Source organism: Botryllus schlosseri, chromosome 12 (assembly GCF_051294905.1).
Source record: "Botryllus schlosseri isolate E-star chromosome 12, Bs_hap1, whole genome shotgun sequence".
Classification (NCBI taxonomy): domain Eukaryota; kingdom Metazoa; phylum Chordata; class Ascidiacea; order Stolidobranchia; family Styelidae; genus Botryllus; species Botryllus schlosseri.
In genome coordinates, this window is record NC_137247.1 from 20,701,170 (window position 1) to 20,725,644 (window position 24,475).

Sequence of the window (24,475 nt, forward strand, 5' to 3'; positions counted from 1 at the left end):
GATTGCGGGAAAAACAGTACACCCGAGTCCCAGCATAAAATTTATTCAAACTGAGAGACATAGGCCACATCGTATTGATGAATACGTCACGCTTTCCATCAACGTTTCGCTCTTAGCTCAAGAGCGTGTTGTGAATGCACATTGCACATGTCCGCGGTGGCGGTAGAAGGTTCGTTTTCGGACCGTGTTTTGGCGATGTTCCTATGGATATTATAGATGGGTAGAGCGAGATTTGTAAAATTTATCGAACTCAGGAATTATTAAATATAGCTTCGATTAGATTTTCAAGTTGCTATAAGAAGGGTAGCGACATTTTCACTCACTATGAGCCACCGCAGTATATACAGTGCGTGCGCTAGCCTATCCACAGACAACAGGGAAGACCACATCCACGCCATTCCACGATAATACCGTAATTTCAATGGTAGGCTATAGCATAGCTATATATACGAAGGCAGTTAGTCTAATGTCGTTTGTTATCTGTAACCTTCTGGTATTTGATCAATCAACCGCCCACGAACCTGTGGAAGTTGGATAAAAAAACGATTGTTTGGAAAGTGAGTTCACCGATTATAAAAGGCCGACCACTCTTTTAATTTAAATCTGAACCTGGAGTATACTCGAGCACTACAGTTCAAGCCTGGCCACAATCTTACACTAGGCCCTGAGAATTATTTTCACCATATTATAATGTGATTGAAACAACTGAAGCCCTCATTAAAATTATGACATTTCTACTTCACTAAGGATCTGAAAAGGTACGCGAGTTGGAATTTGAGATCAGGTATGAAAGCTTGCACCCCACTGGAAATTGACTTGCGTCCCTTTTACAATGAAGAACCATTTGTCAATAGTGAAATTTAGGGATTGTTGTGTGTAGCATAATAGCATTGTACTGCTATCTCTTGAACAGATGAAAATATATCATTCAACGATTAATACGATTACACACCTTTAAAACAAAGCTTGTAAATATCATCAATTGTTACATCTTTGAGATAATATCAGTATTGATTTTAATTTTCATCGAAATTCTATCTGTAATAATCCGATTTTGGTTATTTTCGCAGATCAAAACAGACTTGCCCATCAGCTGATAAAATGACGGACTTAGGGGAAATGTCGTTGAGCGAATTCGTTGACAATTGGGACAGCGATGAAGAGGAGGTTCCCAAGCAGGTAGAACCGGAGAAATCTGCGAAGAAAAGGAAGACCAAAAAGAAAGTAAAAAGCAAAGAAAAAGATCCCGCGGTGATCGACGATAAATCGCATCAAAAACAACTTGATCAACTGAAAGAGAAAGACCCGGAATTCTACAAATTCCTGAAGGATCAGGACGAGTCGCTTCTGCATTTCAACGATGAAGATTTCGACATTGATGGGTCATCCGACGAGGATGGCGACACGGGAATCCACAAAATGCCGACAGAATTAGAAGAAGCCAGTGACCTTGAGATTGTTTCCGACGGCGATGACTCAGATGGACAAGACGAGGTGTCTGAAACTAAAAAAGATACTTCCATATTAGTCACCGTGAAAATGATAGGCGAGTGGAAAGATAAGCTAATGCAGGAGAAATCTTCGCTACCAGCCTTAAAAGAAGTGATGAAAAGCTTTCACGCTGCTGTTGTGAGATTTACTGAGTCTGGGAAACCCGATGATAAAGAATCAAAGGTCCCGAAATCGAAATATAAGGTAGTAAGCTCTGAAATATTCAACGCCATCGTCGGATTATGCATACAGCAAGTGGTGCCGTCGTTAGCGAAAATTCTCCACATCTCACAAAAGCAATCGTCGAATATGATCAAACCTCAGCGTAAAAAGTCATGGGACAAAGTACGTTCGGCGGTGCAGTACTACCTACAAGATGTGATTATGTTGGATCAGCTTCTTTTGGAGCCGACGGTGCTCGGCGCTGCGTTACGTCACACGATATTGATGATTCCGTACTATTTATGCTTCCCGAAAATTACGAAACAGCTGTTGAAGTTTCTCATCAAAACGTGGAGCGGATTTGAGGACGAGAGCATACGCGTGCTGGCTTTTCTGTGCATCAACAGACTCGCTAAGTTGGACGGTGATAAATATTTGGACATCGTCCTCAAGCAATGCTACCTTGCGTACGTGTCAAATTGCAAGTTTACCTCGCCTACTTTACTGCCTGTCATTAATTTTCTACAGCAGACATTGTGCGAGTTATTCGCCATCAAGCCGCAAGCCACGTATCCCATCGCTTTTTTGTATATCCGACAACTTGCTATCCATCTCCGTAAAGCAATGACTGTGACGAAAAAAGAGAACTACCAAGCCGTGTACAATTGGCAATTTGTGCACTGCATCGGTTTGTGGTGTCGTATGGTCGGGAATATGTCTTCGGACGCCGTTATTAAACCGCTTCTTTACCCCCTTGTTCAAGTCAGTTTAGGAACCATAGACCTGCTACCGACAACACGGTATTTTCCTTTGCGATACCGCATCGTAAAATACCTGATTACATTGATGGAGCACACGGATGTGTACATACCTCTTTTGCCTTATATTACAAAACCGACAAGGCTGGTGGAGTTCAGCAAAAAGTCGGGAGCTGTGATGGAACCTCTGAACTTTGCGACGATGCTGCGTCTTTCTAATTCTCAATTGAAAGGGTCTAGTTATAGAAGCACTACGATGGACGAAATGTACGACGGTTTAATGGAATACGTCAACACGCAAGCTCACACTATTTCTTTTCCGGAAATGATCGTGCCCACGTTGATATCTTTGAAGAAATACACGAAAGGGTGTAAAGTCGCTACTTTCAGCAAGCCTATCCAGCAGCTGCTGACAAAATTTGAAGAGAATTCAAAGTTTATCATAGACAGAAGGTCGAGAGTGGATTTTGGGGTTGCAGACGTAAAAGCGGTGTCAGATTGGGAGAGGTCGCTCAAAAACGAAGGCGTGCCGTTTAATAAGCATTTCAAGAATTACAAAAAGTCGAGACAGGTCGAAAACCGTGTTGCCCTGGCAGACAAGGACCGCATTGTGGAGGAAAGGCTGCCTCAAATCGACCGGAAAAAGTTCGTCGAGCTCGCCAAAGCGAAAGACAGGGAGGAGCTGACCGAGCTGTTTGCCGGAGACGAAGACCTTGACTTCGGAGTGGAACTTGACGAAAAGATTGTTAATATGGATAGCCGCGGTAGAGATACCCGGAAGACTGTGAAACGCAAAAAGCAAGAGATTTTTGAAGATGGAGATGATTCTACTGACGGGGAAAGCAACGAGAATGAATTGAGCGACGATAGCATGGATGTGGAGGACGTAAAAGCAAGTCCGAAAAAAGTTGCCAGGTTTGAAGACGGACTGGATGAGCCGGATTTGGTAGATGATTTCCAATTCAGCTCGGATGAAGAGAAGTGAAGAAGATGCAGGGCTATGTTCATGTGCGTGATCGGTCATGGGATTCTGTTACTCCTTTTTGGGTGGAGTCACTGTGGGCAGATCAAATCTTGGGACATTGCTTCAGGCTTGACGGAAAAGCCTTTCCACTGCATGAGAGCGTACGATGGTTGTTGGTATTATTTATCCGAAAGGAAGCATCTTGTACATCGCCGTGGTCGAAATTCAATCACGTTTTTCACCGTTGCGCACAAGTATTTGGATAATGGGGTTTATGAAATCAGTCAAACTGCATCTTACAGTCATGATGAAAGGATACGCCCATTTCATAAATAGTGGTGTGGTCATATGCCCAATATTACTGAGATGACATTGTCTTACAATCAATTTTTACACTGAAATTTGTACCATGAGTGACTTAATATATCTTTCAACCGTGCGATGGCTGTGTAACTTACAGTTCTATGTATTTATATTGGTGGTGGCGTCTTGCCTTGGTTTAGCCCGGAACTGTCTAGTCACAGCTAGTATTGCTTCAAGATTTTTCTATCCTTGACTACCAGAGAAAAACTACAATAACTTATAAATGATTTGAAATGCTGGACTAATTTAGCTTTTAGATTATTATCAAGCGGACATGATTGTGTGTATGAGATTTTCAATTTGTACCATTTCGTGGCTTAAATTCACGTTTTGTTGATATTGGTAAGGTAATTGCTAATATACAATTCAGGTAGATCGAATACCTGACTTCATGATAAAATCTCGAATTTTGAGAAGCGCTCACAAGTAAGATTGTGGTATTCTAATAGTGTAGCAATTGTTTTCGAATCTAGTTTGCCGTGTATTGCTGGAAAGCCAAGTAGGTTACCATGAATGTGGGCTAATAATGCTGGGGCATGTTTTCTTCTTGTTAATTGCAATTTACTATTGTACTGCCAACAGTTTTGAATAAATCATGGCCTGATATCATTTGTGTTTTACTGTGTGCCAACATAGATCTTGTTGGATACGTGCTGTCCTGAATTTTGCGTGGTGGTCAACCCGATACATTCTTTTCTTAGGAAGTGTCTTTAGTAGTTCTCCACTGTTCTATGGCAGTTGGATGTCTTTTTAAGGTTATTGAATCAAATGGGAGAAACGAAACCGTACAGATCGGAAAAATGGTATTGGCATTCTATTAGAGACCGTTACAAGTTTCAATCGCAATGGAGCAGAAGAAACAAAGTGTCTTTCATGACATTTGTCACTTATTTATGCGGACCGCGGTACAACTTCACACAACTTTTGAAGGTTGGAATTGAATTGACTGATTGAACCATGTTACATATGGCAAGGCTTGCAGGCAAGCGTCAATCCCATGTTTGATGAGGGTGGTATTTGTGATTATGCTTCCAGCTCACAACCCCTGTAACTTTTGTTTGGTACCTGTATTCTGCAATATAGAAGCAGACAGACACTTTCTTGCTAGTAGTATTTAGCATAAATTGCAACTGGACACTAATTCTAGTCCACTGACACGGGCATTCGACTACGAGTTTGCAATCTGGCTTGAATTTTGCAAGGAAGGCCTATTTGCTGGGTGATAGGCTATATCAAAATTGTGTTTGTGGCATGATCTCAAATTGATTTCATGCTTCTCTTGGCACGATACCTTCATTTTGCCTGTCTTTATTCACTGTGCTCTCATCGGTAAACCAGGTCTGCACCCAGTATAATGATTCCTATCATGATAATCACATATGGTGCTAATATTGTCCTCATTAATGAGCTGTCTGAACATGTGCACGCTGAACGTAAACTTATGAGGCAGGATGCAACTTACTTTGATTGACTGCAATTTTTATGACGTCTTAATTATTATTTGGATAGTAGTCCTGGTTGATATGCAATGCATAGCACTATAGCAGCTATGTTTTAACATCACATAGATGTGATTATGATTGATAGGATTTGCGTTTTGCAAATCCTAATATCAATATTATTTCTGCCTATTACTGTACAAATCTAGTACGGTATGCATTGTGTACACTATGATGCTTTGCTTACATTGTAAAATATTCTATCATGATATAATAATCTAGCGGCCCATAGCATTTGCAAACCTGACCGCATCCGTAGGAGTGGATTCAATGTTCTCGAATCCTGGATTAGAGCTTCTTACCCAAATCATAAATTCTCTTTTTGTAGCATGCTGCAGACCATCCGTAGATATGACTGATTGTATTAGGAATCAAATCCAGTTTCATGCTCAACTCCAGTGGAAGCTAGAAGCATTCATTGTTGATTTTACAGATTGCATCGCTCATTTTGCTATCTGCAACATGCTTGCTGAATTTGAAATTGATCATGGAGACCAACAACAAGTTGGAAAGCCATCAACTGCTGTTGGATTTTGGTGCGTGAACAGTTTGGTGTCGCTCCAAATTTTCAGGTTCTGATTGTAATTCTTCATAAGATAACGGAGACGTCGAGCCTTTCATTGAAGACGATTATTTCGGTCACCTGCATCCTGATTATAAAGATCAAGGCAAAGATTCCTTTGACGTAAAGGTGTCATTATATTTTTTAATCGTTGTTGTAATTAGGCTACGGTACTTTAGAATTTTGATGCAGCTTGAGAAACTGTGCAAAATTTTTTTAAATAATTTATGCCAACCTATTTGGATTTGAGATTTCAGCTTTCCTATCCCCAAACTCTCTCTTGAATCTTCTGAAATTTGATAATATATATAGATAGAGTCGAAAATTTTCATTTGTACTCCATCGGGTATGTTCTGACCTATGTTATAACATCGCTATATCTTTCTGCTGGATATGGGACATAGTTTTAAGGATGGGAAATTTCGTGTCCACCCAATTTTTGAAATTTTACAAGGTTTTATCAAGTCACGATGTCGTGGAAGTTAATGTGAACGAAGAGCAAGTGCATTACGATGGTGTAGCAGATTCCGGAAGAGGGATCCACATCACTGTTATTCATGAATCTTCGGTAAGTACCGATCACAATCTGATCTGCAGGGAATAATGCTGACAGGGAGGTTGGATTCGAATTTGATTCGGAACGTAGTTGGATCCAGTATCTGTACCTTACTTTGTGACTTATTGGCTGTGAGATTTGTCAAATTTTATTTTCTTCTTTAACACTATATCAGCAGCCTAATTCATGGATTCACGTTTTAATGGAGAAGATATCTGAGTAGTAACTGATTCTATTTAAGTAGGCTACAAGTGGAAGTGTTGCTGTAAATTGGATGTTACCACTTTATTCATTTCGAATGCAGTCCAGACCCTATTCAAGTAGAATTAAAAGACGAAGGATTTAAGAAGTAGGGTAGCCTACTCTACTGGCTTTGAAATAAGTTTGTGTTGATACCTTCTGAACCTACAATTTTCAGTAGCCTGTGGCAACACTCAGGGCTGTCATACAGAGATCCAAATCCGATGCTTCAAATCCTAATCCAGGAATTTTGTATATTCCAATCCTAATCCGATTGAAACTTAGAATTCCACTTAGCCTACATCTTATACCTTTAATTTTGTGAAACTGAATAAAAACGCTTAATGAGTGCCAAAATACATGAAGTAACTTCGATAGGACAAAAATCTTTGTCGCCATTTGCCACAGGACATCAATCTTCCGAAAATCAGTAAATCTTAATCTATTATTAAAAAAATCTCAAATCCTAATCCGCAAAAATTTCCCAAATCCGGTTTTCACAAATCCTAATTCTAATCCATGCTCATCTCTGCTGTCACATGTATCTTGGTGACTACCAGTGGATATGTGGATCGCTAATTATGTTAAAAACATATGAAATTTGTAACTGTTTGCCGACAGGATGCAATGGCTATAATGCCAATCTGTTTGGATGATTTCAGTCGCTGAAATGCAGCATAAATATCTAAGAATCGAATCTATGGGATGAAAGCTAAGTTCTAAAGCGTACGAAATTTACCTACTTCTCAATAGGGGGAAGTCATGTCTCAAAGAATATTCGACACCAGCGTCGCGAGGCAAGACCGGGAGATGGTGAAATTTCTGAATTCAATTTCCGATGGTAGAATTCTTGTTTTTGCTACCAAGGTAAGCTAAAGAGGTCAATCGTAGGTAAACAGACTGTTTTGTATGATATGACACACCGGTCTTGTTTGTAGGCATGATTTATAGTTCCCTCGGGTAATTTAGATTGATTAAACAAGTCTTGTAATTCGTGGGTGGGGCGGAACACAATGATTGGAGTACTTAGCCTACATTTGAATCGAGTATTAATTCTACTGATTCCAGTTCTGATTCTGATTCCGAGTTCAATCCAATTCAACCCATTTTCTTCGACCCTGCTGTAGTGATATAGAATGGCTTGCACTCATAATATCGCAATTTTCCTCAGTCCGAACAGTTTCTACCTGATTTTCAAGTATCAGGACTGATAGACGAAATACCAATAATGTGGAGACTTTGGTATTGTTTGTTTGTTTTTGTGTTATTCATGGTGATTCACTCGTGCACAATGACTCGAGTACAAGTCAAGTCAATATGCAAATTGGCTCGAGCCGACTCATTTTACGTATTTGAAAAATGACTCGCTTCGAGTCACCAAAAATCGTAAGTCGAGTCATTACCACCCTGTTTTGATGCCAAGACGTTTTTAAGTAATATGACAATATATTGTTGCCAATATTTTTTGTGTCATCAGTTGAATTGAGGATCTGAACGACAACTTGTCAAAACAGAAAAATTACCAGACGAAATGAGTTCGTTTCAAGATCATATCTGTCTGATGTTGGTCAATTATTTGAGATTTCAGAGGGCTAAGACAAATTTATGCGGTCTACCAAATTTGTCAGTCTCTTGGTCCAAGTGAATGTGCGTTTCTAGGACGAGGCATCTTTACACTTGGAGACTGCAGCGAAAGAAAAACTTCGTCAACTGGGTAGCGAACTAATCGAGCAAATCGGCTTCAGAAGCATATGGAGCATGATCTGTTCTGCTAAAGGTAATTGTGTGCTCATGTAACTTTTGTATGAGTAGAATTAATGTTGACTGAGCCGGACAAGTGCTGCATGAAGATGACAAAGATAGTGGGGCGAAATTTTACCACACATATTTATTTCTTGTGTATGGAAAAATGCATCGCCTTGTAATTCGCCTACTCACAGGAATCAATTACGAGGAAAAACTTGAAGAAGCCAGGGACGAAGACTCGTGGGGTGCGTCTGTGGAAGTCACGGCACACATAAAGGCAGTCGAAAGTCCAGGTTGGTTGAGAGCTACCGTGTCAATCAGTCTAGCACTAAGTAGAAATAGTCAGTCAAGCCTTACAGAATCAGAAAAGTACACTGTGGCTGTGGTTGATTGATGCTGATATAACATTAACCCTCCTTCCGCGGTCGGCCTCAGGACCGAATTTTAATGCATTTAGAAAAAGATTCATAAAATCCGAACCACGGGACTTGAACCGACACCCAATATATCGCTGTAATCATGAAACAGGCGCCTAACCAACTGAGCTACTCTGAAAGCGAGAGAGTAACAGGTGATGCCCCTATGCCTGGAAGTGTTCTCAACTTTTTGAAAATAAAAGAGAATTTGATTTTTGAATTTGCGACTACGTCATACACGGAGCTGCTCGGGATAGAATCATCGCCTGACTGATTTCACAGCAATATCAGGATTCCAAAACGACCTGAGTGAGGTTCTTACGATAATCTAGTCGATTGTAACGAGTGCTGATATACCGATGGCTACAGTGTGTTTGACGCCAGGCGTCTCGCATTCAGCACACATACACGCGCCTCGTCTTATTTTTCGAAAATGACGTAGTATCGCGGACGTCGAAATTATTCATTTCACAACGCCGTTATATGGTAATCGCTTATCAATTCTCTGTACGAGATAGCGTTATGTGTTGAAACGAACTTTGTCGTTGTAAAACAACTATAACTGAATTGGTTGAATTGACAGGTAGTCATACCTGCAATATGAATACACTGTCTCACTGATATTTTAGTTGGCATTTCAAATCAGTTTATCAAATAATATGCAAGCCATCGACGGAGGTGGTGTAGACAAACGCTTTGAGACAAGGCCTATCTATTGAACAGATAATAGGCATCCACAACCACCTCAGCTTTCGCAGAAGATATAGTGGTTTCTGTACCACACGCGCATCGCAGCAATCAGTTTCGCAGTGCTTTCGCGACAGCAGACTCTACATATCTATACAATACATCTATACGCTAACTTGACAATCGACATTCAGCCATATTATGTTAAAAGAATATAGTATATTGCATGATACAACAAATGAAATGATGCATCACGCGAGGAAGACAACAGCAAATTGAAATGGTAACAAACCAAATCTAGCACGAACAAATGGAAAACCATGTCATCATGGGTACAATGATGGCTTCGTATAAAACAATGTAGATGATGTATTATATAGTATATATTGGCGACTCAACTTATTGCAAAGATATACCTTGTTTTGCGTAATCTGAAACTTGAAATCTGCGCTAATTACAACAGCAAAGATATTGCGGCATGTTATTGTTTTGGTAATAACAGTATTCCCGAAATGATTCATTTCACAACGCGCCGGTATATGTAATCGCTTATCCATCCTTTGTACGAGATAGTGCTATGTGTTGAAACGAACTTTGCCGTTGTAAAACAACTAGGACTGAATTGGTTGAATTGACAGAGTCATACGTGCAATATGAATACAGTGCTTCACTGATATTTTATGGGCGTTTCAAATCAGTTTGTCACATATTATGGAGCGGTGCGTTTCGTACGCTACCATGGAAAGATGCGCAACATTTTCACCAGAAAATGTCGTAAATTTGCTGTCATATCAATAGCGGAGATCATGTAGCTCACTGAAGATGGTAGTGTTGGTGTATTGGTATGAAAAGCACGAATAATCCATATGCGTAATCTGCAACAGCAAATCCGCGCTAATCACAACATGGAATATATTGCTAAAACCCACGCATATTATTTCGTAAAATATGTTTACTTTCAATTCGAATAATCTGTCCTGCGCCCAATGTTAGATATAAGCATTCCAATAGATGGGCGATGACATAGTCAACAGCTGTTTGGAGAAAAGAGCTGCATGTGAATTTGACGTCTGTAACGGAGATGCGCTGGTCACGGGCGCTGGTTTATCTCGCGCGCGCACATTCACTCGAGCGCCGCCGCAAGTTGTATTTTGCGCAAAACGTTTTTGTGTATTCAATCGGCATTTTGATGGGGTTATTTCATAGTCTAATAAGTTATTTATGGCTCGACGTATGCGTATTGATACTAGCTATCCATTTGAAATAGATGTAACTTTCTACGACCAGTACAACGCAAGATATTCGGGATTAAGTGAAGCGTGTTCGTGAAAATACAATCCGGGCTCATGCATGAGCCAACCGCGTAGCGAGGGTTAAAGAGGCACGCGTCATCTCTTTTCCTTTGCATAATTCCTGGATTATATCCACTGACTACTATCTAAAATTCCTTCATAACACCGACTGACAGCTTCCTGAAATTCTTTCTCTAGGTTGCTGCCAGGGTTGTAACCAAGTCGCAAGGTTCCGAGTCACCAGTCAATCTCACTTTTATAGTTTTAACTCGAGTCATGTCGAATCATTTTCAATTCACCACCGAGTCAAGTCCAGATCAGCGAGCATAGGGTTATGTCCGAGTCCAAGTCATTTTTGTTGACTGTTAAATTTCGAGATAAAGTCTTGTTTTAGAACTCTGCGCAGTTGTATCTAATGCTTAGCATTCGTAATTTTCTACTTTTCCTCGCTTTTAACAGTTCTTGTAGCATTTTCAAGTACCAGTAGACGACATACCAATAGCGTGGTCACTTTACTATTCTTCGAAATTACAATGAATGAAATGTCGGTCTTGGCCTTCCGAGTCTCGAGTCATATGACTTGGTCCTAGTTATGCGCAATGACTCGAGTATAAGTCGAGTCAATGCACAGATTGACTCAAGTCGAGACATTTTCCTTATGTGGAGAAAATGACTTACGTTGAGTCAAATCACCAAAAAATCGCGCCACGAGTCATTACAACCATGGTCACTGCTTAATTGCGTAGAGAATTTGCAACAGTCAAGTTATGTGTGCCAGAAGTTTTGCAAATCGGTAAGAAGTGATGACATCTTATCCTTATCTTTATATTATCGCAAACAGATGATGTTTGCCACTGGCCTGACAGTCCAGAGTCTGTACGCCGTGCGCGTTTCTGCTCTATGTTCGACGGATATGGAGAACTGTGCCGTTGCAACGATCCATCTCCTGTCTCGTTTAACACCGGCCATCCGTTACCTGCGAGCTCTATACCAGTAGCGGTAATTGCAAGCAATCGACCGCAGTATTTATACAGGTAGATCGATAACGAGGAATAGTTGGGTGTGTGCTACCTGAAAGCCGGCGACATATATTGTGGGGATCATGACTTGTCTATTTACATCTGATTAGGGCTGGATCTATTTTGGCGATGTCACCTATTCCACAATGTACAAGTGCATTGAGGATGTCAGTCTAACATCCTGTCTGCTAACCCAGTGGTTCCCAAAGTTTTTTCAGTCCTTTTTCCTAGCGACAAACTTCTACTTTGTCCTAGTCAAGACACTGTTATAAAAATCAAGACTTTTCATAGGCCCCGTTTATATTCACACACGAATAACATTGAGTGTGATCAAATCTGCCTCAAAATGCTTTATTTTATATTGGTAATTTTGATGCCCCCTCCAGGCTTTAGCCCCTAATGATATCGCCAACAATCTCCATTGTGAGGATCAGTGCTGTATTCTGTATCACAGTAAAGACACTCCAATAATATCATGCGATATTATTTTCAAAACATTGCGGGTTAGCACATCTTGCCAATGAGAATTGCTTCAACCACGTAAAAAAACATTGTCAGAAAGCAGCCTAACCATGCAGATACTGATCAGGTTTATTTGATTTGGTTTAATTAATCTTACCATATCGCGTCTAATTGTACTAGCGTTGTAACTTGTAACACCATTTGCACAGACCTCTCGATATTAGATGCTAAGTAAAATCAAGTATTATTTCTTGCGCTGGCTGACATTAATCACCAGTACGATCTAGTAATTATGAATGTTCTTGTTAAACTACAATTACAAGTTCTTTCTGTAATTGACACCTTGGGTGCACTCTGCTTGACCTGTCGCTGAAAATTGACACTTGATTTCCTGCTATTTAGAATGCTGCGCTCTCTGTTGGCTGTGGACGGTGCTAATCCAGATAAGACAATCGTTTTCGTCGATGGTCAAGTTGAGGTTGGTGGTTGATGTTGTTTCAATCATTTTCTCTTTTCATTTACTCTGTTTATATATCGTAAGTTACCCCGTCGAAAAAGTGTTCAGGATATGGCCTCAAATGATTGTTTCCAAGTAGTTAATAACAGACATGCCTTACTTAATAAGGGGACCAATTAGGCATATCACCAGCCACCATCAGGTGCCTGTGCACCGTAGATCAGCAATGCTTACTCATCTCATTGAGCATCGATTTGGAATTCATGAATTTGGCGGAACTGTATTCAGATTTGAATTTACAATTGGCTGTAAGCTTGATTTGGACTTGGACAAAAAATTCATCATAATTTCCAGTATCCGTGTGACTTTTCAAAACGAATTATGGACTTGGATCTCAGATATTGAACTGCTTCTAATTTCATCACTTCCAGTTGAGCAGAGTGGAGTTTATGGGCTGTTTTCACCACAATCAGATTACCACTAACTGGACAAATTCAAATACATGGTAAATTTGATTTCAAGTTGATTATTATGATTGCAGCAAAGTATTCAAGCATCACCTATAATGACGTCAAAACTAGGCTTGAAGGCGTATATTCGTTGCTATTAAGAATCATCCGTCACTACTCGAGTTGAATCATTACATTTTGATAGCCCAGCCCTAATTACCGCATGTCTAGTCCTGATTATCCACATTTCTCAGAATAACATCGATTTTGCAGGAGCCCTACGAAGTTGGCAAGCTCTTTGGCCTTGAAACGTACCAGCACGTACCAGTCGGCGTGAAAAGCGCCAGAATTTCGCAGCATTATCGCGCCAGTCTAGCTGCGATATTTACCCTCTTCCCCAAGGCAGATAAAGCCATCGTTTTGGAAGAAGATTTAGAAGTCTCCCCAGATTTTTTTAGGTAGATGATGATATCAGGACAAGAACTTCTGATAATGTACTCTGCCTGGGATTGTGTTGAAAGTATTTACTACCAAACACATACCTTGTGATATTTCTAATTTCATCTTAAAGTGGTGTTTTTACCAGGGCTGTGGTTTCAGTAAATTTTCTTGTAAATGAGTGGTAGTCAGTGAAATATTTTGCCACCCATTGTAGTCAACTACCAGTAATCTATAAAATCAAGCAAAACTCACTCAACTAACACCAAAAGTGTCATTTGAAACTTTGATGGGACAAGGGATTAATCACATCAAAATGGGTTCGTGAGCATCACAGAAACGCGAAATATTTGGGAAAAGTATATAGATATATTTTGCAACAACACATAGAAATGCGTCAATATTGAATAATATAATAATATAATTAAATAATATATTCATATTCAAATGAACACGAATATTTTCCACTGAAAATAGTCGGTAATTAGTAGAGGATTGGAAAGATCATTGTATATCAATAATCGTATCACCAAATGAAAGTGAATATGGATGTTCAGGATGAGTTTCCATCGCTTTATGAGTGAAATTGTCACACTATCTGAGCTAAATAGCCCCTGTGTCACGGCAACTTGATATATTTTCGGAAGTAGCACTATTCATTTTGCCTGAGTCGCGAAGATGGAATTTTAGTTTAGAAAGTAGTTCCATGTGATTAAATGCTATGTTAACTGCGTATAAGGGTTCCGCATTGGCTTTTCCGCTTCTGTGAATAACTACTTTTCGGTTCATTTTTCCATAATACTCTGAACTCAGTGTGCACTTTTTGCCTTCTCGATTTAGATAGAGTGAAACCACAATGCCGTTCGTAGTCTGGTAGCCCGCGGGCGGTATGTTTGACACCCCATCTACTTTATGAAACTACTTGCTTGAGTGCTTTATAGTTTTGTACATTCGCCAGAAGTAGTTTTGACATGTCTTCAAAACTGCTACTGCTACTTGTATTTCAGTGAAGTTTTTTGAAATTATTTCAATTCGTACTCGAGCTACACTCTCGTAATAACATGTGATTTCCCAGATACTTCAGCGACACCATGCACTTGCTGGACGAAGACACTTCTCTCTACTGCGTATCGGCCTGGAATGACCACGTGAGTCGTACTTTTAAGTGGTTTCTCTCATAAAATTATACCGAGAAACCTCGTTTTGGTTTAGGGCTACGAGCATTCGTGCCGCGATCCTTCTCTGCTGTATCGCGTGGAAACGATGCCAGGACTTGGCTGGATGTTGAAGAGGTCGCTGTTCGAAAAGGAGCTGGAACCGAATTGGCCGACTCGGGAAAAAGTATGAAACTTCATCATGCTTATACAAACTACTGGGTTTTCAAAATGCGCCAACTAAAACTAGAACAAGAACTACTCACTGTTCAAAACTAGAACTAGAACAAATCGCTTTTCAAAACTCGCTACTAGAACTTGACCAACGACCTTTAAAAGTCTGCAATCAAGTATCTCAAGCATAACTGCCTAGATTCCATTTCGAATAACTCTTTACCGGTAATATTCGGTTCATCGGAATCTGCTTGGTATTCCACATGAATATCGTTATGAGTTTAAAATGAGAGAAGTTTTGAACCTCAAAACCCACTCTGTGTAGCGATGACTCTGAGCTAGCAGTCGTTGAAAGAGCATCACATAAAAGAGTTGGTAGGAAGCTAATGTATATTTTTTATGTGCATTGTGCAACTGGAACTAGAACTGCTCACTTTTGAAAATCTAACTAGAACTACCGGTACTCAACAAACCAGAAGTTAGTTGACCGCCAGCCAACTGGATTGATAGTTCGTACAATTCTGACGGCACCAGTTTGGTCATGTGTAGCGTACGCAGCGGTGCAAAGCCTTGCTGCGCGAGTAGAAGTAGAAGGAACGCCATAAATTTCTACTCAATTAGAAGTGGAACTAGCAAATTCATGGACATGCCAAATCTGCCTCAGGTTGGCAAGCAGAAAAGGAAAGACCTGCAAAGTAATCGAGCAGTTGGAAAAAGTACCTTTAGTTGAGGGGTCGCTTGGCAGTTAATCGGAGATAGCTGCTTTCGAAATTGCGTGACAGATCTTTGCGTCTAACACATGATAATTCATGACGCTGTGAATAGGTGCAATTTTCTAAAATATGTTCAATTGCCGTCACACAGGGGCTATTTCACTAGTTTTTTGTACTTTTAGAGCTTCTTGGAGGTAGAGAACATCAATATACAATTGCTTAGTATATTCATATTGAAACAAACCCGAATATTTTTGGCATTGACATTCGCCCGGTAATTCGAAATTTCATGCCGTCTGTTGTGATACGCAATGCTGTTTCCAATTCTCTATTACTTGCTGAAGATGACCCCTGAGGAGTGTAAGCCGAAAATATCCGGGTTCGTTTCAGTATGAAGATACTATTAAAATATACTTGAGAAGTAAAGAAGGTACTCGAAAAATCAAATCCTAACGATGGTGGTCAAAGTAAGTAAGTAGGCACGTAGTCCACTACCAGCAGAAGTAGCTTCGTAGAAGTAGCAATTTCAGACATGCCATGTCATGACTACGCCAACCAGAACTAAAACATGACGATCTGAAATCTGCTATAGTATATAGTCCGATGAAGTAGATTGGATCATTGGCTCCCATACTGTTGAAATTTAATCTTACGTGGCCACTTTAGAATTTGCAGGGCACGTCACAGCGACTAACGCAAACTGACCAACGACACTACACATAGGTGCAGTTTTCTAAATATATACCATGATTATGCAGTGGCTCTTATCTTACACCCGGCAAGTGGCCCAAGCATATCCTGACACTACATTCAACTTTACAAAGTCCACATAGTAGAAAATGAATAGTTCCGCCTAAAAATTCTTCAAGTAGATTTGGAAGTATTCCGAAAAACATGACCAATTGAGTAAATAGTTGAAGTGGATGCAATCTAGTTGAATGATCCGAAAAGGTAGTACCTTGTTACTGATTGTCTCTGCTCATAATTAATTGAATACTTATTCAAAGGTCGACCTAGCCTCACTCCTAATTTCCACATCTACAGGCCTGGGACTGGGACATGTGGATGAGGACCGCGGCGGTGAGAAAAGGCAGAGAGTGCGTCATCCCAGATGTGTCACGTACATTTCATTTCGGATCGTCGGGAGTCAACATGGACCCGTACTTTTTCGATAAATATTTCGAGAGACATTCGATCAACAAGGATCCAGATGCCAAGATAGAGGTGCATTTGACGGTGAAAGCGTTTTTGTCGATAGCGTTTTTGGTAGAGCCCTGCCGATGACAAGTTTGCGGATAGTATTGGGTCGATATCACAAATTCTATCACATTCACAATCGGTGTAATTTTCCACAGCAGAAAATGCTGTCGTAACTATGATTCTCGTTTATAAATCAACTCTTGGTGACAAGGAGCGTACAATTTTAGCTCTCGCAAAAGTGATCTCACACTACTCGAATCACTGTGGCCACCCCTAGTCTTGTACGTTACTTCCGTTATTTTCACGCAGGGCGTAGAAGACATGACAGGTCCTTCGTATGAGCGACTCATGCATTCTTTGATTCAAAACTCTGTAGTCCTGGACCATTCGAAGTCTCCGTGTCTCGAATATTTTCTTCCTGTGGATGGCGATAAGAACACATCATATGTTGCGTATTTCAGGTAACACTACTGAGTGTTTGGTTTTATATGTTCCTACAGGGTGGCGTGTTTAAAATGGGATCAGGGAAATGCTGTTTTTGTAAATGAGGAGTTCGTAAACTGAGCTCCACAGACCCTGTACGGGTTTAAAGTTCTTTGGTTTGCAAACCTTGGAGGTCACAGGCAACCACCCAAAAATTGTACCTGGTCAAGGGGTCGCATACTTTTAACAGTTTATCAGAGGCGGCTACTTTCAAACGCTTGCTTTGCGACTAATGCAAAATAACGAATGCACTTCAAATAGGCGCAATTTTGTCGAAATATATCCAGTTACTGTGAAACGGGGCTGCTTTTGCCCAGATGTCACAACAATTTCACTCATAAGAATGATGCAACCCTATCCATAACTATATTCTATTTTACAAAGGCCAAAGCATAAAAAGTGGGTAAAAAAAACTGTCAGTAAAAGTGGAAGTTCTCTATAAACATAACCTAAATAGCTGGTTCGTGGTACAGAACTTGAATATAGCTTTCAATACAATATCCATTGTAAAATAATATTTATTGAACTCGAAGACTTTTCGGGTGCCTCTTTTCAAGAGTTAACGGCACACTAAAGGGATTTAAACAGATTTAGAAGCAAAACCAAAAAGGCAAAGTATGACGTAACAATCAAAATCACAGACCATGAAATTCGCATCGTAACAATGGCAACAATAACAAACTATGAAGTATTCGGACATACGGTACTATAGTAGCAACGCAATTCATAAATAAACAGTTATACACGCACGAGACAACACGCACTAATGGGAAATTTGTAGGTTATAGACAGGGTTGCCATCGACATGAACCCAAAAATAAGGACAGTCGAAAAATTAGATTAGCATGAAAAAGCGTTTGTACATAATTCGTATTTAAACGTGCCGGTGCATATCACATTCCATACTTTTCGCTAGAAATAATCTACTTCAGCAACTCCTTGTCATTAGAAAGTGATTCATGGTTCTCACGACAGTTGAGGTCTAGGTTTACCTTTACTTAGGGCCGAATCAGCACATCGTCAACCCCCCCCCCAAAAAAAAATCGTTTGTCTTGCCCCCCCCCCCTCCCATATGCTGATATCTCAAACTTCTTCACCTCGTTGTGATTAGAGGCGTCAACCAAGATGGAAATGGCCGTACACCAAGTTTAGACAAAATCATTTTTGAGCGTATGGAGCATGAACTCCAGTAACAATGCTTATAGTCTTTGTCCTGGCCGACAAAAAGTTATATGCGATGTTGGAGTCGGGAAATATTGCTTTGAGCAATTGCGAAGTGCAATCGTCGACGAGGAATGGTTGCTGGTGTTTGACAGTATGGAATGCCCAGGTATCCTCTACAGCAGTGGTTCTCAACCGGGGGGCGCACCCCTTTGGGGGCGTGAAAGCATCTGAAGGGGGCGCGAAGAAGCGGTCAACTGAAAAAAAATTCACGCTCTGCGCGATTTACCTACATTTCACGCGTTTTTCTCTCTATATAGACTTAATTTCACATTTTTCAATTCTCTCATCAACAGTCATAACCTTCCATGCCAGCAAACAATCTGCTGGGGTTGCTATCATCCCGATTGGATTTTGTGATATGGCGATAAGGGGGGCGTGAAATTTTTCATATCATAAAGGGGGGCGTGTCTGAAAAAAGGTTGAGAACCACTGCTCTACAGCAGCTGCCTTGTAGTCTGTGGTCGTTCGTGCTGATCGACTTGTGGAAAAATTATTCATCGACTGGCTCAAATTAATCATTAAGACACACTTTTTGTGTTTTGGGGTATGAATGAGAGTTGATATAGCGGTCTTTCCTATGGTCTCCGGGTTAATGTCACAATTGCAGATATTGCAATGTGCGAAACACTAGCCCTTCAAGCTTCGTTAGATACCTTTGAATTCCCTCTCATAATCGTCACGAAAAACGTTTTTACGCCTTCTCATTAACTAATCAGATTTAGCCTTATTAGTAGCTAAAACTATATGCGCAAGTGCAATATAATTTAGATAAATCTATCAATGTTTTATAGCTTCATGTGTCGACTGCACTGTATGCGCCTTCTTCACTACGCAATAATGCTGCCCTCCCCACAGCTTGAGCTTATTCTATGCTGTAGACCAGTGGTTCTTAACCTTGCCCCCAGCGCCCCCCAGGGGGCGCTGGCGATTTGGAAAGGGGGCGGAAACGCTCAGGGGGCGATATGGGGGGCGCTGGGCTCAGGGGGGCGGTATGGGGGGCGCTGGAGAAAAATGGCTTCGCAGTAGAGGATGTGGTGATGGGACATATCCTTATGAGTATTCAGAGCAAATTAACACCGAAAACTTCGTTACATATAGCCTTCAAAATACATATAGGTTTAATTGTCCATGGGCGCCTAAATGACTGACACCGAATGTTCCTGTCTTGGCAATCTGAACCCATGAAGACGAATTCCATCTGGCAGGGAAAAATTATATGTCAGTGAAAAAATACCAATCTGAAATCGTGTGCGTCTTTTAGTTTAGTACGATTGGGAGACCGGGATATTCCTGTTGGGCGATATCCCCGTTGAGCGATTCTATATTTTTTGATATTGCAGACAGGGGGTCACGAAATAACATCATGCAACGAAGTCATACCAACGGGTTAGCCCGCCCGAATATGTTTAATTATTAGTAACGAGCCCTACAGTTTCCAAGAAACCTCTCAATGTTCGCTTTAAGTTTTGATGAGTCTGCGCACACTCAACAACTCACTGCGCTGACCCTTGGACAACAGTGCGTAACGATTAAAAAAAGGTAATAACTCCGGATTTATTGTGCGCAACGTAGATTTTCTGTGCGCAGAGACCGTGTCAGCACTGCGCACGTGCGCAGCTTAGAGGGCACATTGCACCTCACTCAGCTCTACCGGTACATGTGTTTACGTGAGCAGAGAGAGGATAAAAATTGATCTCATAACTTACATGCAATTCCCGATGATATTGACCAATTCAATCATTAATTAGCGAAATTTTTCGCACTTCACGCGACTAGGCGAGAATAGCTGCCGAAGTGCTGTTACGGCCCTGGTACCGAATAATTGTATCTGCAGGCACGCCCGAATATGTTTAATTATTAATTACGTGCCCTTTATTTTCCTATACAACAGCTCACTCAGAGCTACTGGTAACTCTGATTACGTGGGCTGAGAGGATAAGAAGTTTATAGCGATGTGATTACCACCTATTCATTCATCCATTATAGAAAATTCTAGGGCGACCAGGGCGACCAGGGCGACCAGACCTAGGGCGACCAGGCCACACAAACTTTGCTGACCATCGAAGTCACGCCATGGGATTCGTGGGGGCGAAGCCCTCAGAAGTTTGGTTTATAACGCTATGGGTGCGCAAGGCAATCGTTTTCACAGGGGTTGAAGAAGTGCTGTTACGGCCCTCCCTCTTACTCATTATCTTTATTACATTCCTGACAATATGAAGTTGGGGGGCGCTGGAGCACAATAATTTTTGAAAGGGGGCGCTGGAAGAAAAAAGGTTAAGAACCACTGCTGTAGACCAAACAGCAGGAACCTGGTAGCCTGCTGATGTTTACTGCTAAAATGACGTCCGCTACAGTAGCTTGGTACAGACGAACCTGCTATACCACCACTCACTACCCTATAGCTATCTCACCACTTAGAAGTTAAATATTGTGGTGCGTACGTCACGAGAGCTCCTTTCATTTATGATGTCATAAAATCTCAACGCAAAAGCATAATTTTAGAATTTTATGCAACACAGATACCCGAGGAAAACAATCGAAGTTCTGTAGTGGTTGAAAATAAGACAAAATAAGGACGCAAGTCAAAAATAAGGACATTTCTTAGAAATAAGGACAGTTGAGTTTTCTAAGACGTGGCCCTTCAAAATAAGGACAAATCTTAGAAATAAGGACGGTATGGCAACCCTGGTTATAGAGGAAATCTTTTTGTCTACATAAAATAGGTTTGTTCAACTGAATAATAGTAGACTCAAGCACTTTTAGATGAAACAAAGACCTACCACGCGCAATGACAGTGAACATATTGTCATCATAGTGCTGTGCACAGGCAAGGTTTTCACTCAAATGCTGACCAATTAACGAAGCATATGCTTGATAATCGTCATAGCAGTCTGTTTTGGCAGCCAATTTGCACTGACGTGCAAGCTCCGTGCGTGCGGTTTACCGAAAACTCACAAAGACAACGTACCTCTTCGCCCCATATTGTCTATGTGTGGATCGGCTCAACATAATTTAGCTAAATGGCTTAACACCGTCATTGAGCCAGTTAGATCCTTGTTTACGCATCACTGTCTTCGCGACTCGTTCACGTTTGTAGAAGAACTAAAGTGCGCTAAATTAAATCCGTCCAACGCATTTCTTAGCTCATTTGATGTGAAAAGTCTTTTTACCAACGTACCACTGTCGGAAACTTTCGAAATCTGCGCAGATGCGCTTTATGATGGCACGCTTGAACCTCCGAAATTACCACGTGATATATTTCTTGAATTGTTGCAAACAGCTACTAGTTGCGTTGAATTTAGCTTCAATGACACGATGTTCCGTCAATCCAATGGTATTGCAATGGGTTCGCCGTTGGGACCTAGTTTGGCCGATATATTCGTGGGATACCACGAAAAGAAATTGTTTGAAAACGCCACAAAACCTCTCCTCTATTTTAGATATGTCGATGACACCTTTGTTGCCTTTAAAAATGAGCAAAAGTGTAATAATTTCTTCGAAAAATTGAACTGTCTCCATCCAGCTCTACAATTTACCGTGGAAAAGGAAACTGATGCTACCCTTCCCTTTTTAGACGTCCTAGTAGAGAGATCAGGACAAACGTTTTTAACGTCGGTGTACAGAAAACCTACCTTCACTGGCCTCATATCATGTCTCGTCAATCGGGCCCTGCGCATTTGTTCACCGGAAAAACTGTCACGCGAATTGGATGATATCCACTTGATTCTGTCCAAAAATGGCTATCCAGATCACATATTAAAATGCTCCATCTCTAGGGTTTTGAATAAATCGGACATAGCTCCCAAATACGGACCAGAAAAATGCCCGGCATTTTTACACCTACCTTGGCTAGGTAACGTGTCCAACCGTTTCGAAAAACTCATTAAATCGGCTGTTCACCGTTGTTATTACAGCGTAAACACGCATGTGGTGTACACAACGAAACCCTTGTTGCCCAACTCTAGAAAAGATGTACTTCCTGCCTTTAATGCAAGTAATGTTGTTTACCAATACAAGTGCCACTGTGATAGTAGGTATGTAGGACGTACATCTCAAAGATTGGTTGAGCGTATTAAGCAACACATTCCAAAATTGATTCGGTCAAAAACATGCGCAAATGATCGCACGGAGCTTGCACGTCAGTGCAAATTGGCTGCCAAAACAGACTGCTATGACGATTATCAAGCATATGCTTCGTCAATTGGTCAGCATTTGAGTGAAAACCTTGCCTGTGCACAGCACTATGATGACAATATGTTCACTGTCATTGCGCGTGGTAGGTCTCTGTTTCATCTAAAAGTGCTTGAGTCTACTATTATTCAGTTGAACAAACCAATTTTATGTAGACAAAAAGATTTCCTCTATAACCTACAAATTTCCCATTAGTGCGTGTTGTCTCGTGCGTGTATAACTGTTTATTTATGAATTGCGTTGCTACTATAGTACCGTATGTCCGAATACTTCATAGTTTGTTATTGTTGCCATTGTTACGATGCGAATTTCATGGTCTGTGATTTTGATTGTTACGTCATACTTTGCCTTTTTGGTTTTGCTTTTAAATCTGTTTAAATCCCTTTAGTGTGCCGTTAACTCTTGAAAAGAGGCACCCGAAAAGTCTTCGAGTTCAATAAATATTATTTTACAATGGATATTGTATTGAAAGCTATAAACATAACCACTCGAGTAAGTAATACGAGTAGGCAAAACCTACTTGAATACTCTGAAAAAGTAGATGCACTTCATTAGTGACCACTGCAAGTCTGTACTCAACTTGAATTGTTATGCCCATAGCCAACTATGCGTGTATTGTTACTCTGATAACTAGGAATGATTTTTAGAATGGAAGACGAGGTGTCGACTGGCGTGTTCCTGGAAATATCAAAGTGTTTGAGAATCTGGGATCTGGACTCGCGCGGTTTGCACAAGTCCTCGCTGAGAACATTCATAAAAGGCCACCGCGTCATTTTTGTCGGCTATCCGGCCTCTCCGTACAGTCTGCGCAAGCCAGCTGAAGTTGTGCCTATTTTTATAGAGTCCACGCAATCAAAGAATGTCGCGAACTTATAGTGGAAGAATTTACCTATTGCAGGAACCTTTTTATTTTTATTCTACTTGAATATTCCCTATTTTGGTACTCAAAATGTTTTGTTTAGAAAGGAGCCAGTATTAATGTTTGCGGTGCGTGCATGTGGATTTTTTTGTGACGTTTTTCCGTTGTCATTGCAGGATATACGTGCAATAAAATGAGATTTAAAAGGATTGCGCGGTGTCTTTTTAGCGTTTTTAGAGTGAGTTCGTGCCGGATTTCGTTTCAAAGGTCGCGCTTTTAAACGTAGGATTATCGGGTATTCCCATCCGGTACGATATTGCCCAAAATACTCTTCACAAAATTCGAAAAGGATATCGTTTGGCTTCAAAACTGACGAAGAGCGTCTCGGAGGTACAGAATATTCATATTGAAATGAACCCGAATATTTTCGGCTGACAAGTGGATGTAGTCTAAGACTGAATCAATTTAGTAGGGATGGTGTCAACGTGAGGTTCACGTTCGCGTTCTGTGTGTGAACCTCAGAAATTTAGAGGTTCACGCTCACCAAAAACCTTGGTAGGTTCTGCACCGTGAACCTTCTTCATATAACACAATTTTCACTTCAAACAACTTTGGTGGAAATTTATTGCATTTCAACTGCGGGCCACTCTATGCAAGGCTCTGACAGCATAAAAAATCAACACTCAACGAGCATGCGACAATCTCAAAACTTTTACTTGCTTCGTTGCAAAAGTTTGCTTGAAATATCCAGCTGTCCGTTCTAGATATCACTGGTGAATATTTAGTAACTCTCTGCTGTGAGCTTGACCGCAGTCACATAACATCAAGGGCGACATACACTACATGTAGTGTAGATATAGTCACCAAATGATGCTTATTCAACCAATCAATGAAATTGATATCGTTGTCTGACGAA

At 40.7% G+C, this 24,475-nt stretch overlaps 2 protein-coding genes and 1 long non-coding RNA gene across 4 annotated transcripts in view; 2 read left to right on the plus strand and 1 right to left on the minus strand.

Annotated features, from left to right (window-relative positions):
• Window positions 1–24,475, minus strand: part of LOC145451876 (uncharacterized) — a 328,627-nt gene that overhangs the window by 303,847 nt on the left and 305 nt on the right. The window lies entirely within an intron of this gene.
• Window positions 165–4,442, plus strand: LOC145451858 (nucleolar complex protein 2 homolog). Its single transcript, XM_080330081.1, has one exon. The coding sequence runs from the start codon at window positions 1,102–1,104 to the stop codon at window positions 3,394–3,396; it is 2,295 nt and encodes a 764-aa protein (XP_080186207.1). The 5' UTR covers window positions 165–1,101; the 3' UTR covers window positions 3,397–4,442.
• On the plus strand, window positions 4,495–23,768 carry LOC145451860 (protein O-linked-mannose beta-1,2-N-acetylglucosaminyltransferase 1-like). 2 transcript variants are annotated; one of them, XM_080330082.1, is made up of 15 exons: window positions 4,495–4,668; window positions 5,671–5,773; window positions 5,834–5,928; window positions 6,254–6,367; window positions 7,349–7,462; window positions 8,255–8,372; window positions 8,536–8,634; window positions 11,578–11,770; window positions 12,620–12,695; window positions 13,397–13,581; window positions 14,637–14,709; window positions 14,774–14,902; window positions 16,647–16,826; window positions 17,112–17,263; window positions 23,348–23,768. In XM_080330082.1, exons 1-15 carry the CDS (start codon window positions 4,507–4,509, stop codon window positions 23,574–23,576), a joined length of 2,022 nt encoding a protein of 673 aa, XP_080186208.1. In that variant the 5' UTR covers window positions 4,495–4,506; the 3' UTR covers window positions 23,577–23,768. The 2 variants fall into 2 exon arrangements, with proteins under 2 accessions (XP_080186208.1, XP_080186209.1); XM_080330083.1 differs by lacking the exon at window positions 16,647–16,826.

Excerpts from the sequence above, each read along its gene's own strand:
- LOC145451858 (XM_080330081.1), top strand. The coding sequence starts at position 1,102 with ATGACGGACTTAGGGGAAATGTCGTTGAGCGAATTCGTTGACAATTGG.
- LOC145451860 (XM_080330082.1), top strand. The coding sequence starts at position 4,507 with ATGGGAGAAACGAAACCGTACAGATCGGAAAAATGGTATTGGCATTCT. Across the intron at positions 7,463-8,254 it reads TTCTTGTTTTTGCTACCAAG|GACGAGGCATCTTTACACTT; the intron begins GTAAGCTAAAGA and ends GTGCGTTTCTAG. Across the intron at positions 13,582-14,636 it reads GTCTCCCCAGATTTTTTTAG|ATACTTCAGCGACACCATGC; the intron begins GTAGATGATGAT and ends GTGATTTCCCAG.